At 37.6% G+C, this 14,678-nt stretch overlaps 1 protein-coding gene across 4 annotated transcripts in view; it reads left to right on the forward strand.

Annotated features, from left to right (window-relative positions):
* The window catches only part of DPY19L4 (dpy-19 like 4), a 67,341-nt gene that overhangs the window by 14,413 nt on the left and 38,250 nt on the right, over nt 1-14,678 (forward strand). For 2 of the 4 annotated variants that reach the window (XM_073892980.1, XM_025870846.2), the window contains exons 3-6: nt 1,387-1,511; nt 4,595-4,685; nt 5,080-5,201; nt 5,307-5,452. In XM_073892980.1, coding sequence (XP_073749081.1) covers nt 1,387-1,511; nt 4,595-4,685; nt 5,080-5,201; nt 5,307-5,452 — 484 coding nt within the window. The remainder of the gene's footprint in view (nt 1-1,386; nt 1,512-4,594; nt 4,686-5,079; nt 5,202-5,306; nt 5,453-14,678) is intronic. The other 2 variants (XM_073892981.1, XM_073892982.1) reach the window with 2 other exon arrangements.

Genomic DNA, 14,678 nt, shown 5'->3' on the forward strand with positions numbered 1-14,678 from the left:
ATACACTTTCAGAAACTTTGAAGCACTTTTGCCAGACTGCCACCACTGATAAGTTTTTTTTACCAGTTTTTTTAGTTCATATTGTGTCAACATTGCTTTAATTAACTATCATATATTTTTGCATGTATGCTTCTGTATTTCAACAATAATAGCTAGTTTTTACTGAGCTCTTACTATGTGCCAGGCCAAATGCTTTACACATGCTATTGAAAACAGTAATTTTAAAACAATTTTATCCTACTGATAATAATATTTGATTTTTGGGTACTGTTTTTCAAGCATTTTGAATGTAATTCTTATTGCCTTAGTGATATCTAACTACTTAGTCTATTTAATGTCTCTAGTGTTCCATGAAAACTAATATTTATTAAATAATATTTTGAAAATGGCTAAGATTTTAGTTTAGCTAAGCTCATAAATCAGCAAGTTGAGTTTTACGGACCTGTCAGTCATTTGGTAATAGAACATTGGGCTTTGGGCCCTTAGGCCTGTGCTCATTATACCTAATAGCTAGAGTAGAGCAGGACTAAATCACCCTGTGTGTAGAAAATTCACATGTATTTTATATTATTTCATCAAGAAGTAGTTACATATGTATAACAGTTGCATATGATGTTTTAAATACATAATCATAAAAAATCATTGAATTATATATACTTTAAATGGCTGTAATCTATAGTATGTAAATTATTCCTCAATAAAGAAAAAAATTCCTTGATAAGGAAAAGCTGTTGATAGTAATTCTGAATGAACCTGTATTTTTTCTTAGATGTTTGTTAGTACATTCCTTTTATTCTTTCTTTTGATTAATAGACTTTAATTTTTGAAATCTTTTTTGATTTATAGAAGAATTGGACAGATAGTACAGGGTTACCTTCTTACATCCTCCTTCTGCCCACACACAGAGTTTTCCCTATTATTAACGTTTTATATTAGTATGGTATTTTTGTTATAGTTAATGAACCAATATTACTGGTATATTAATACACTATTTTTAAATAAGATCCATACTTTATTCAGATTTGCTTAGTTATTACCTAATGTCCTTTTTCTGTTCCAGGATCCTACGTGACATTTAGTTGGCATGTCTCCTTAGACTCCTCTTGGGTGTGGCAGTTTTTTAGGTTTTCCTTGTTTTTAGTGACCTTGACAGTTTTGAGGAATACTGGTCAGGTATATTTAGGATGTCCTTCTATTAGAATTTGTCTGCTGTTTTTCTCATTAGACTGGGGTTATAGGTTTTGGGGAGGAAGAACACAGAGTTAGAATGTCATTTTCCTCCCATCTTATCAAGGGTACATACTACCTTTTGATTACTTTTTAAAAATAGAAGTGCATTAATATAAATATCATCTACATCTGATTACTTTTAATATGCTTTTTCAGATGTATTATTTCAGCGCTTTGCAAAGATTTTCATTGGCTGTCTTGCAGCAGTTACTAGTGGTATGATGTATGCTCTCTATTTATCAGCATACCATGAACGGAAATTCTGGTTTTCCAACAGGCAGGTAAGAAGAAAGAATTTTGAGCATATGGAAGTTGTTTTAGTATTTAATTTTAATCTAAGTAATGTGTTTTTCAGGGAGCCAAAATAGATGTGTGATAAGTATGACAAGTGCTTTCTTATTTACAGGCATTAGAAACAAAATGGTGCAGGAGCTATTTTGAGAACATAGTCACAGCATCAACCTTGAAAAATTTAATACAATGTATTTCCAGGCCTTGGAATAGAAACTATGAGGGTGCTTTCCTTCATGCAACTAATTTATCAGGGGCTTTTGATGACAGTGAAATGTTAAGGAGTTTAGTCACACTTTGAGTAGGTTTGGTGGTTTACGTAGTTTACATTTCAGAAACAATCTGTAGAAGTTTCAGCAGTAAAATACTTTAATTTTTAGATTACATGATTAGAATATTTTGGGGCATAGAAATGATTAACATGCATGACAGTATTTATTAAAATGTCTCTTCATATTAGTATGTTTAATGTCTGGTTTTAAATCATGTGTATTCCACAGACCCTTTAGTCACCATAGCTACTTACATAATTCATAATTTAGCCTTTGAGTAAATTTGTTCTCAGACTTCCCTTCACAATCAGATACATCTTTCATGCATTGATAAGGTTCACAGTGTTATCACTTGACTAAAGAGTTTTATTTTCTTTTTTAGTCCAAACTGTTTTGTTGTTGTTCTTATTTTTGAGCAGTAGTCAAGCTGACTGACTGTTTTTAAGCCATTGATTGACCTGATCCCACCAAAACATTTAGCTGAATAATTACCTGTATTGATTTGACGAAAGCTTTTACTATAGCATATCCTATTTCCTTGAAAATGTTATGCATATTAATAACTATTAGTAGTTTTCAATACTGGATGTATAATAGAATCATCTGATGAGCTTTTAAAAAGCTCACAGATTCTTAGGGGGGGTAGCAGGGAGTGTCTAGGATCAGTGTTTCAAAATATGTCCAAGCAATTCTGTTGTGTAGGCAGAATTGAGAACAACCAAAGGTTTAAAAATAATAGAAGGCATGCATCAAAAAAACACTGTTTTTTAAAACACAGTATGATTCAGGAACATTGACTTTACCTGGGAGCTTTTTCAGAATTGTAGATTCTCAGGCCCCACTTTAGAATCAGAATCTAATCAGAGATCTTTTAATAAGATCTCTAGGAGTTTCATATGCACATTAAATTTGAGAAGCATTGATCAAAAGTTCACATCTTTGAAATCTTAGAAAGAAACAAATGTTTCCATTCGTAAAGAATCATTTTAAGGAAATTTATTTATCAGAGTTTTGTTAAGGAAACTTATTTCGATTACTAAGCTTTAAATGAGGAAAAAAAATTCACTGGTCAAATAGATCTAGGAAAGATTTCCTCTTGGAGATTCACAGTTGCATAAGGTATCCTGAAACTCTGAGAAGTCTTACAATAAAGAAACCCATTAATTTTCTTTAATGCTGTCTTTGCATAACTTATTTAAGTATAGAACTCTTTAGGTAACTCCCATTTATGTCTTAGGAGATTCTGTTGATCAAACTTAGGAAAAACTGCTCTGATATTTATTGTTTTGTATTAATTGATAAATATACATGAAAATAAAGGAGTTTCATTTTCAGAGACTGTAGATTTACAAAAGCTTGATTTGTCATGAAATGTACAAGGTTTTTCAGTGTTTTTGAATTTTGTATATTCTTGGTTCTGTATAGCCCAATTTTTTTATAATAAAAATTTTTAAAGGATTTATTTATTTTTAGACAGTGAGAGAAAGAGAGAGCATGAGTGTGGGGGAGGAGCCAAGGGAGAGAATCTGATACAGACTCCCGGCTGAGTTGAGTGTGGAGCCTGATGTGGGAGGCTCTTAGGAGCCACGACCCTGAGATCATGACCTGAGCTGAAATCGAGTCGGATGCTTAACTGACTAAGCCATGCAAGCACCTTGTATAGCCCAATTTTAGGAACTTAAGATTTAGATATATTTCTGAAAGTTCTTTTTTTTTTAAGATTTTATTTATTTATTCATTTGAGAGAGTGAGAATGAGAGAGAGAGCACATGAGAGTAGGGAGGGTCAGAGGGAGAAGCAGACTCTCTGCTGAGCAGGGAGTCTGATGTGGGACTCGATCCTGGGACTCCAGGATCATGACCTGAGCCGAAGGCAGTCACTTAACCAACTGAGCCACCCAGGCGCCTCTGAAAGTCCTTTTGAAAAGCACTGATTAGGTATCTGTTGCTCTGGAAAAGAATTAAGGGCTTACAGTTCTGGATATATAAGGAAGTGGATAAGCAATAGAAAATACTGATTTCTTCTTAAACTTCTTTTTTTATTATGGACTTTAACACCTCAACCATCATTTTTTATTCTTGCTATCCTTAGGGCATTTTTTCTGGTTTTCCTTCTAGATTTTCCTTATATATAATAGGTAAATGACTCATGAGCTACAATCCATTTTTTTTTAAGATTTTATTTATTTATTTGACAGAGAGAGACACAGCGAGAGAGGGAACACAAGCAGGGGGAGTGGGAGAGGGGGAAGCAGGCTTCCCGCTGAGCAGGGAGTCCGATGTAGGGCTCGATCCCAGGACCCTGGGATCATGACCTGAGTCGAAGGCAGACGCTTAACGACTGAGCCACCCAGGCGCCCCTACAATCCATTTTAAACCTTAGGTGTTTCTTTTTTTTTTTTTTAAGATTTATTTATTAGAGAGAGAGAGTGTGTGTATGAGCAGGGGGAGGGGCAAAGGGAGAGGGAGAGAATCTCAAGCAGACTCCGCTGAGCACAGAGCCTGATGCAGAGCTTAGTCTGAGGATCCCTCAGATCATGACCCAAGCCAAAATCAAGAGTTGGACACTTAACTGACTGAGCCACCGAGGTGCCCCAAACCTTAGGTGTTTCATTAAAATATTGCCCGATTATTGAAAAGTTTAACCTCCTTAATGTGGCCACTAGTGATTAAAGGAAAATTCAAACATGTCTTTGAATAAAAGGATAAGTAAATAGCATTAATTTAGAAGATGAGGAGAAAGAAGATTGCAGTTGAAATTTAGGATACTGGTATTTGAATAATCATTTCATTTTCTTTTAGGAGCTTGAACGAGAAATTACATTTCAAGGTGACAGTGCCATTTATTACTCTTTTTATAAAGATATGTTAAAAGCACCCTCATTTGAAAGAGGTATGATAACCACATTTGTTTTTGTTTTTGCTTTTTTTAAATTAAACTCTACCCCCAACATAGGGCTCAAACTCAGGACTCTGAGATAAAGAGTCGCATGTTCTACCAACTGAGCCAGCTAGGTGCCCCCCACATTTGTATTTTTTTGAGAGAGAGAGAGAACTTGAGAGGGGGGAGGGTCAGAGGGAGAAGCAGACTCCCTGCTGAGCAGGGAGCCCAATGTGGGACTGGATCCTGGGATTCCAGAATCATGACCTGAGCTGAAGGCAGTTGCTTAACCAACTGAGCCACCCAGGCGCCCCATAATTTAAAATATTTAATGACCTCTGAATGACATGTTTAATTATTGTAAAAGCAGAATAAATAATCTGGAGAAAAATTTTTCTGTCTTTAGGTGTTTATGAATTGACACACAATAACAAAACTGTATCTCTGAAGACTATAAATGCAGTGCAGCAAATGTCTCTATATCCAGAACTTATCGCCAGTGTTTTATATCAAGCAACTGGTAGCAATGTATGTTTTCTTTTGACTTTAATATTTATTTTCTTACATTTTGCAAATAATTAAAGTTATTTAATGTCCTATTATCTCCTCTTTCTTTTTTTTTTCCCCAATTAGGAGATTATTGAGCCAGTATATTTCTACATTGGCATTGTTTTTGGATTGCAAGGAATATATGTTACTGCTTTATTTGTTACAAGTTGGCTTATGAGTGGAACATGGCTAGCAGGAATGCTTACTGTTGCATGGTTCATTATTAACAGGTAAGAAGTGTTTTTTGAATTAAGTTTTACAGTTTTGTTTTATGGCTGTGGTATTTGGTTCTAAAAATGCCACCCCCCAAATATTCCAAACCCTAATCCCCATTTGTGAATCTGATGAGATACCATTCCTGTGATTGTTATGTTAAATGGCACCATTGACCTTAAGGTAGGAAGATTACCTGGTGGACCTGATCTAATGAACCGGATGAGCCCTTAAAGGTGGAGATCTTTCTACACCTGGTGCAGAAGGGGAGGTCAGAGATAGTTGAAGCATGAGATGGATTGCTGTGCTGTTGCTGGTGTGAAGTGAGGAGGAAATGAATTTTGGCAGGAACCAGCGAGCCGGTGAGAGGACTGCAAGCCCTGATGAGAGGAGCAGCCCTGGCTGAAGCTTTGATTTTAGCTTAGGGAGACCCTGAGCAGAATATTCAAACATGCTGGGGTAGGTTTGTGAGCTAATAAATTTATGTTGTTTTAAGCCTATACATGTATGGTCATTTGTCGAGCAATTGAAGAATAATACACCTACTTTCTGTCTCTCTTTTTTCAGACATAGTAACATTGGCATACATAGATGTGCCTTTTCTTTCCTCTTTTATTTAAAACTGATGACACGATTTCATGAAAAGAAGGAAGAGGCACCAGATATATCACTATTAAGTTAATCACCACAGATAAGGATTCTGTATTAATCTATCACGGAGTGCTTTGAATTAATAAACCCATTCCTTTTGGTAATCAAAGCAGCCTCAGTTCTTTAATTGTAAGTAAAAAGAGTAGGCAATGGGTCTTCTTTGAAATGGAGGGCTGATTTGAGACATAAAAATTTTCTTGGCATTGGTCAGTGTCAAAAGTTTAGTTTTGAAGGATGGGTATTCTTTCTTTCCATAACACTTTTCTCCCCTAATACTTACCATGACTAAATTTTTAAAGATGAAACATTTCTTCTGTTACAGCATTTTCTTTGCCAAATAAAAAATACGCTACTTTCAAATTATTGAGACTCAGCATTAAGGGCTATAATCTCTTACTGGGCTTTGTTTATATTTAGAGTCACATGCTGCCAGTAATTTGATATAAAGGATATTTTTTTTTTAAAGATTTTATTTATTTGAGAGAGAGAGACACAGTGAGAGAGGGAACACAAGCAGGGGGAGTGGGAGAGGGAGAAGCAGACTTCCCGCTGAGCAGGGAGCCCGATGCAGGGCTCGATCCCAGGACCCTGGGATCATGACCTGAGCTGAAGGCAGATGCTTAACAACTGAGACACCCAGGTGCCCCAATATAAAGGATATTTTAAAAATCTTCCTTAAGGGCACCTGGGTGGCTCAGTCGGTTAAGTGTCCGACTCGATTTCAGCTCAGGTCATGATCTCAGGGTCATGAAATTGAGCCCTGTTTTGGCCTCCGTGCTCAGTGTGGAGCCTGCATAAGATTCTCTCTCTCCCTCTGCCCCTCCCCATCCCAGTTGCACACTCTCTTTCCAAAAAAAAAAAAAAGCTTCCTTAGAAGTTTTCAAATATAGTTGTTCAGCTTTATGGATTAAACATATTTAATCTTTTTCTTTAAAAAAATTATTTTTATTTTTTTTAATGTTTTAAAAGATTTTATTTATCCATTTGAGAGAGAGAAAGAGCACAAGTGGAGGTGAGGGGGAGCAGCAGAGGCAGAGGGAGAAGCAGGCTCTCCGCTGAGCAAGGATCCCAATGCGGGGCTTGATCCCAGGACCCCGAGATCATGACATGAGCCAAAGGCAAATGCCCAACCAACTGAGCCACCCATGCACCCCCCCAATTTTTTTTAAGTAAGCTCTATGGCCAATATGAGACTTGAACTCAAGACCGAGATCAAGAGTCTAGTGCTCTATTGACTGAGCCAACCAGGTGCTCCTCCTTAATTCTCTTTAAATCCTCTATAATCGCTTTTTTTGTTATTGAAGAGATGGAGTTAGTTGTCCTACAGAATGTCCCACCTTACGGATTTCTCTCGTTGCTTCATTGTGGTGTCATCTAGCTTTTCACTCTATTCTTTGTGTTTTTATAACCTGGAAGTTATATCAAAGGCTTAATGAATTCAAGATAGCAATTCTACTTCAAATATATCATAGATGATGTGTTTTTCATGTTCCATGATACTAAAAGTTACATGGTATTTACGTGGCCTACCCCTAGTGAGTGTGAGATTGACTGCTGGTTTGGGGGATGGCAGATTTCTTCATTGAATAGTATGACTAGAAAATAATTTGTTTGGTATGTTAGGATACCAAATGAATGTCCTTTTCAACATTAATCATTTACCTAAGGGTTATAATTCCAGTTGCTAATCTTGGCTGAAATTAGTGATTACATTAGGGTTTATTAAATTATATTTTTCTTTTTTTAAAGATTTATTTATTTATTTTAGAGAGCATACATGCACATGAGTGGAGGAGGGACAGAGAAAGAGAGAAAGGAAGCTGACTCCCCGCCGAGCAGGGAGCCCAACTTAGGGCTCAGTTCCAGGACCCCAAGATCATGACCTGAGCCAAAACCAAGAGTTGGACACTTAACCAACTGAGCCAAACAGGTGCCCCTTAAGTTACATTTTTCAGTTTTCATTAGCTACATTCTTTATTCTTCAAAGGTAGAATTTTTCTTTATTTTCTTTATTTTTTTTAAGTAGGCTCCATCCCCAGCACAGGGCTTAAACTCACAACCCTGAGATCAAGAGTTGGCTGCTCTACCAACTGAGCCAACTAGGTGTCCCTAGAGTATTCATCCCTAGACTATTTCTTTATTAACCAGGGTTCTTTGGTTACCTTTAAATTCAGTTACTATTAGAAAGTCAGAACAAATGCTTAATTTCACTTTACCCATTTCTAAGAAATTGTTTAATAGCTGTCTCAGATAGTGATAAAACAAACTTTCTTTGTTCTCTTTTTTAAAAAAATATACTTTTGGGCGCCTGGGTGGCTCAGTTGGTTGGGCGACTGCCTTCGGCTCAGGTCATGATCCTGGAGTCCCGGGATCGAGTCCCACATCGGGCTCCCTGCTCAGTGGGGAGTCTGCTTCTCCCTCTGACCCTCCCCTCTCTCATGTGCTCTCTCTCTCTTTCTCTCTCTCTCTCATTCTCTCCCTCAAATAAATAAATAAAATTAAAAAAAATATATACTTTTAATATGTTTATATATATAATACATTTTATATTACATGTTTTATATATATGTGTGTGTGTGTATATATATATTATTTTATTTATTTATTTATTTTTAAAGAAGGCTTCTGCGCTCAACATGTGGCTTGAACTCACAACCTTGAGATTTAGAGTTGTGTGTTCTACTGACTGAACCAGTCATGTGCCTCACTGGTATTCTCTTTTTTAAGCATGTTTTTCTCCTTTGGGATTTTCATTGATTCAGTAGGGCTAAATCCATTACCATCATTTTTGTTGCTCAAATTGTCACAACTTTGGTTAATACAAGACCTTTCAGGCTAACTCCTGAGTTCTTTTAACACATCTTCATTAACCTTTGAAAGCTTTCTTGTTTTCTGGCTCAACAAGGTAAGCAGGCTCACCTTATACATTCCCTGTCAACAATTTGGAATTAGCCACTTCTCTATGGAGCTTTAGTTCCTTTTAGTATATTATTAGAGAATCTGGTGTAAATGCTAGGGGGATAAGATGATTTCTTGTTACATCAGAAAAGTGCTTGTTAGAGAATATTTTAAGTTGCCATGTACTTTTCTAAAATTTTATTAGGATTCATAGTAATTTAATAGCCCAGTCAAAGTATTTCAGAATTCATAGACTAGGTCTAGGAGGTCTTGCATTTTAGAATGAAATCTATTTAGTACAAAACTGGCATTATTATAATAATAAAAGGATGACTTTCTTGATTATGTGATGTGTTAGTTATTGCTGCATACCAAATCAGCCTAAAACTTAACAGCTTAAAACAATAAACATGTCAGTTTCTGATGGTCAAGAATCCACAGTGGCTTAACTGGGTGGTTCTGGTTCAGGGCCTGTTATTGAGGGTGCAGTCAAGAGTCGTTTAGGGCAGGGTACCTGGGTGGCTCATGGTTGAGCATCTGCCTTTACCTCAGGTCATGATCCCAGGGTGCTGGGATCAAGACCTGCATCAGGCTCCCTGCTAAGCGGGGAGCCTGCTTCTCCCCGTTCCTCTGCTGTTCCCCGTTTGTGCTCTCTCGCTCTCTCTGTCAAATAAATAAATAAAATCTTAAAAAAAAAAAAAAAAAGTTGTTTAGGGCTATAATCACCTGAAGGCTTGACTGGCCTGGCCTGAACCATCTACTTCCAAGCTCGCTCATGTGACTTTTTCCAAGAAGCCTCAGTTATTTGCTGGTTGTTGGCCTGGAAGGCCTTAGTTTCTCATCACATGAACCTCACCATAGAGCTGCTCACAACTTGGCTGCTGGTTTTCTTTAGAGTGAGTGATCCAAAAGCGTGTGGAGTGAGTGTGCCATAGTGGAAGTGAGAACTCTTTTGTAACCTAATACCAGAAATGTTATGACATTATTCTGCTATATTCTATTGATCATGCACTGACTTTGGTGCACTGTGGGAAGTAACTACACAGGGTGTTAATACATTGCAGACCATCTTGGAGACTGGCTCCCACAGGCAGTGAACTCTTTCTTTAAGTGGGCTTCATACCCTCCACATGGGGCTCAGACTGAGGACCCTGAGATCAAGAGTTGCATGCTCTTCCAGCTGAGCCAGCCAGGTGCCCCAGTAGTGAATTTTTAATACTCATTTTGTTTAATTTCTAGAGTTTATCAGAAATTTGAGGAGGAAGCCCAGGCAACTGTTCCATGTAAGAATAACAGCATTAAAGAATAATAAGACTCCTTGCCAAATAGAGTATTTTAGAGATCTTAGAATTGTAAGGTAATTGTGGTGCCTGGGTGGCACAGTTAAGCCTCTTACACCTGGTTTTGGCTCAGTTCATGGTCTCAGAGTTGTGAGATCGAGCCCCATGTCCAGCTCTGAGCTCACTGCTGAGTCTGCTTGAGATTCTCTCTCTCCCTCTCCCTCCGCCCCTCCCCGTTTGCTCCTGATCTCTCTCTCTCTCTCTCTCAAATTAAAAAAAAAAATTGTAAGGAAATTATGTTATTTCATGGTACAATGTATCATGGGTAGCTGGAGCAGGAGTTAGGTAGAAAAATTAACCTGATATATTCTGCAATTGAAACATTCTTAGCAGGTAGTTTTTGTTTGCTCTTTGTTCGTTTTTTATTGGTATGTATTTTATGCTGTAAAATATATTTTAATGCTGTAAAAGAGAATGTGCTTTTTCTATTCACCAGCTCTTGTTTAAGATTTATTTGAGAAAGAGAGAGAGCACGAGCGGTGGGGAGGCCAGAAGGAGAGGGGGAGAGTCCCAAGCAGACTCCACGCTAAGCATGGAGCCCAACATAGGGCTCGATCTCACACCCTGAGATCACGACCTGAGCCAAAACCAACCAACTGAGCCACCCAGGCACCACTATTCACCAGCTTTAGAGTTTATATATGAATGCTTAGAAAAGTATAAAAAGATATTAGTCCATTCCATTATATTATGATTATTAGTGTTGTTAACTGTATTTTTTGTTACATATTCCTTAATACCAGAAGGGGAAAGCAGGATTGTAAAACCAAAAGACATAGGCATACTAGAAAATTCAGGGAAATTTTAGGAAACAGCACTGTATAGACAGTAGTGGGGGAAAAAATCAGGGGCAAATGACTCTCTTATAACAGATGTATCACCAAAATGGGCTGACCTGAGACCAGGCTTCACATATAAACAATATAGAAGAGTCCCTACTGATCTTCTCATCTACAAATATATACCTGGGTATCACTTCAGTGGAAACATCTTTGTATTTGAAGGGCAAAGAAAAAAGTATGTGTGATTAAAAGTGTATATTAAAGTTAGTGTTTGGGGGTGCCTGAGTGGCTCAGTCAGTTAAGTGTCTGCTTCTGCTCAGGTTATGATCTCAGAGTTCGGGGGTCGAGCCCTGCATCAGGCTCCCTGTTCAGTGGGGAGCCTGCTTCTCCCTCTGCCTCTGCTGCTCCCCCCCTGCTCCTGCTCTTGCTTTCTCACTCACGCGCTCTCTCTCTCAAATAAATAAAATCTTTAAAAAAATAAAGTTAGTCTTTGTCCCCCCCAAAATAATTGTACATTGATAATAATAAGGAGGTAAGATGCAAGGAAATGCACATGTCCTAGAGGTATAGCTAACAAAATAATGGTGACACACCATGCTGGTTCTGTTGTGATGCTACTGGTATACTCAGAATGCTCATGCAGGGGTAAGCTTTTTCAGTTTTAGGTGGAATTCCTTTCCCAGGAATTCCATTTTATTGAAAGGCAGTAATCCAGAAAAGGACAATAATACAAAAAATTAGAAAACCATCTAAATATAAGAATGGTTAGGTAAATTGTAATACATCAGTGCAAGGCAATATGCTGCCATCAGAAGTTGTACTGATACTGTGTAAATGTTTTTCAGCTTTCACACAGTATACATTGATATGCCAAACTGTTTTATATGTTCCCAGCTCAACATTTCTCAACCTTCAGTTCTGTATTTTCATGGGTTCCATGTATTGACTTAAATAATTTGAATTATAATGCTGTTTACATATAAAATGAAACTAGGTAATGCTCTAAATGCTTATGCTACTATAAAACCGAAACCAATTTACTAATGAAATAATCAACCAGGAAAATAGTAACTGAAAAGATGAATTTAGGGCGCCTGGGTGGCTCAGATGGTTAAGCGTCTGCCTTTGGCTCAGGTCATGATAAAAAAAACAAAAGATGAATTAAATGTGAAAAATGGTATTTTGCTAAAACCAGATTTCTACTCTCAGCATAAATAAAGTACCCTTCCAGCAGGTTCTTTTTTGAGTGTGGCAAGCCTGCACAGGTGAGTATTGTGAGATGACTCACTTTTCATCATGTTCCTCTCCTCAGTCCACTCTAAAATCTTTTTATTCCACAGTGTCAGTGTATCATTTTGTTTTTATTTGGCAATACATCATTTGGTATTAAAATCATCTATTTTTCCTGATTAACTCAAGCTGAATGAAGTAGTCCTGTGTTGCCAACTAGATTGTTAACACAAACATGGAAGTGAGCACTGAAATCTTTTGGCAATAGTGAATTACAAGGTAGTCATCCAGATGATCCAGATTATGCTTATATTATGATGTGTCTAAAATGAAAACTCAGGGGGCTCCTGGCTGACTCAGTCAGTAGAGCCTGTGACTCTTGATCTTGGGGTCGTGAGTTCAAGCCCCACATTGGGTGTAGAGAATACTTTAAAAAAAAATGAAAACTCAAAATTAAACTCAGAGCTTGCTAATCTCTGTGAATATATCTATAGGCCTATGAACCCTAGGTGATTTAACTACTTATTTTGAACTGCTTGTTTGTGCTGCTGCTAGACTCTGCCACTGGGGAGAAAAAGTGGGTCTCATTTGATTTTGTCCTTTCCTACCATTAGCCTTCTGTTCCTCACCACCACCAAGCATGATGAAGGCAAGAGAGAGTAGCTCAGGTGTTCAGGAAGGTAGCAATGGGAAGGCCTGACCAGGTGAAGAGAATAACTGACTGAGCTCTTACTCAGTTTGTGTTGCAATGACTTCCCTTCTCCAGTGCAGAGTTGTAAAGATTTCCCTGCACTGATCTGTGACTTGGGCAAGGGTAGTAAGTGAACCTTCAGAAAGGTGAGTGCCGGGTCCAGCTTCCCAGTTCTGGGCTGATGGAGTGGCTGGTGGAGTCCTGAATTGAGAATAGATATTCTCTCTTTCCTCCCCACTTCCTGCCTCATGACACTTGAATCTCTTATTTGTCTTTAGAGAGTTAACTTTCATAATTTTTCAGGGGTATTATATGAAAATAGATGGTCTTTAGAATGCTTGATGTTCAGTTGGTGGTACTGGGACAGTAATCTGGAAAAGAAACCTTATTGCTCAAATACTAAAATAAACTCCAAATGGATTAGCATTGAAAGTAAACAGTGAGGGGCACCTGGGTGGCTCAGTCAGTTGGGCATCGGCCTTCGGCTCAGGTCATGATCCCAGGGTCCTGGGATCGAGTTCTGCATCGGGCTCCCTGCTCAGTGGGGAGTCTGCGTCTCCCTCTGCCCCTCCCCACTCTCATACTTTCTCTCTCTCTCTCAAATAAATAAAATCTTTAAAAAAAATCTTAACTGTAAAATAAAAAAAAGTAAACAGTGAAACCAGTAATTACTATACAGAAACATTGATTCATGTTTTTTGTTATTTTTGGTGCTAAAAAGGTGATTTTATTAAAGCACGGGGACAGGACCTGTGGGCAGAATGAGCTGCCAACATTGGTTCATGTTTTAAAATTTTTGCAAAAGGTAATATCAGAAACACTTTAAGTGTATGACTGTAGAAATTAGATTATAATAAAATCTATACCATGATGTGTCATGACCATTAAATATTCTTGAGGTATATTTATGGATACATATGTTATGGAAAGATGCTCGTAATATATCATTAAGTGAAAAGTAATTCATTACAGAATTATAAAAGAGCCAAGATCTAATATCATTTACTAGGTTGTAGACACACTACTAAGTTCTTTACAGCTTTTATTTCATTTGCTTTTCTTGTGTGATCCTGTTTTTTTGTATATATATATTTAATCACATATACATTTGTAGAAGACAAGTTTTTTATAATACTTTTTAACAGTTTTATTGAGGTATAACTGACATAAAATGTGTATATTTAAAGTGTACAATTTGATCAGTTCAGGCATTTAGATACACTCATGAAACCATCAACAAAATCAATATAATAAACATCTGTCACCCCCAAAAGTTTCTTTGTTCCCCCCTGGTAATGCTTCCTTCTTTCCTCTCTTCCCACACCTCTACTAACTGTCCCATTGTCCCCAGGAAACCAATGATCTACTTTGTCATTATAAATTAGTTTGCATTTTCTAGAATTCTACTTTATTTTTTAAAGATTTTATTTATTCATTTGACAGAGAGAGACACAGTGAGAGAGGGAACACAAGCAGGGGGAGTGGGAGAGGGAGAAGCAGGCCTCCCACTGAGCAGGGAGCCCGATGCAGGGGGCTCGATCCCAGGACCCTGGGATCATGACCTGAGCTGAACACAGACGCCCAACTGACTGAACCACCCAGGTGCCCCTAGAATTTCATATAATGGAGTCATACAGCATATACTTTTTTG

The sequence above is a fragment of the Callorhinus ursinus genome, unplaced genomic scaffold (genome assembly GCF_003265705.2).
Source record: "Callorhinus ursinus isolate GAN/ISIS: 27379988/994484 unplaced genomic scaffold, GSC_fseal_2.0 scaffold5, whole genome shotgun sequence".
Classification (NCBI taxonomy): Eukaryota; Metazoa; Chordata; class Mammalia; order Carnivora; family Otariidae; genus Callorhinus; species Callorhinus ursinus.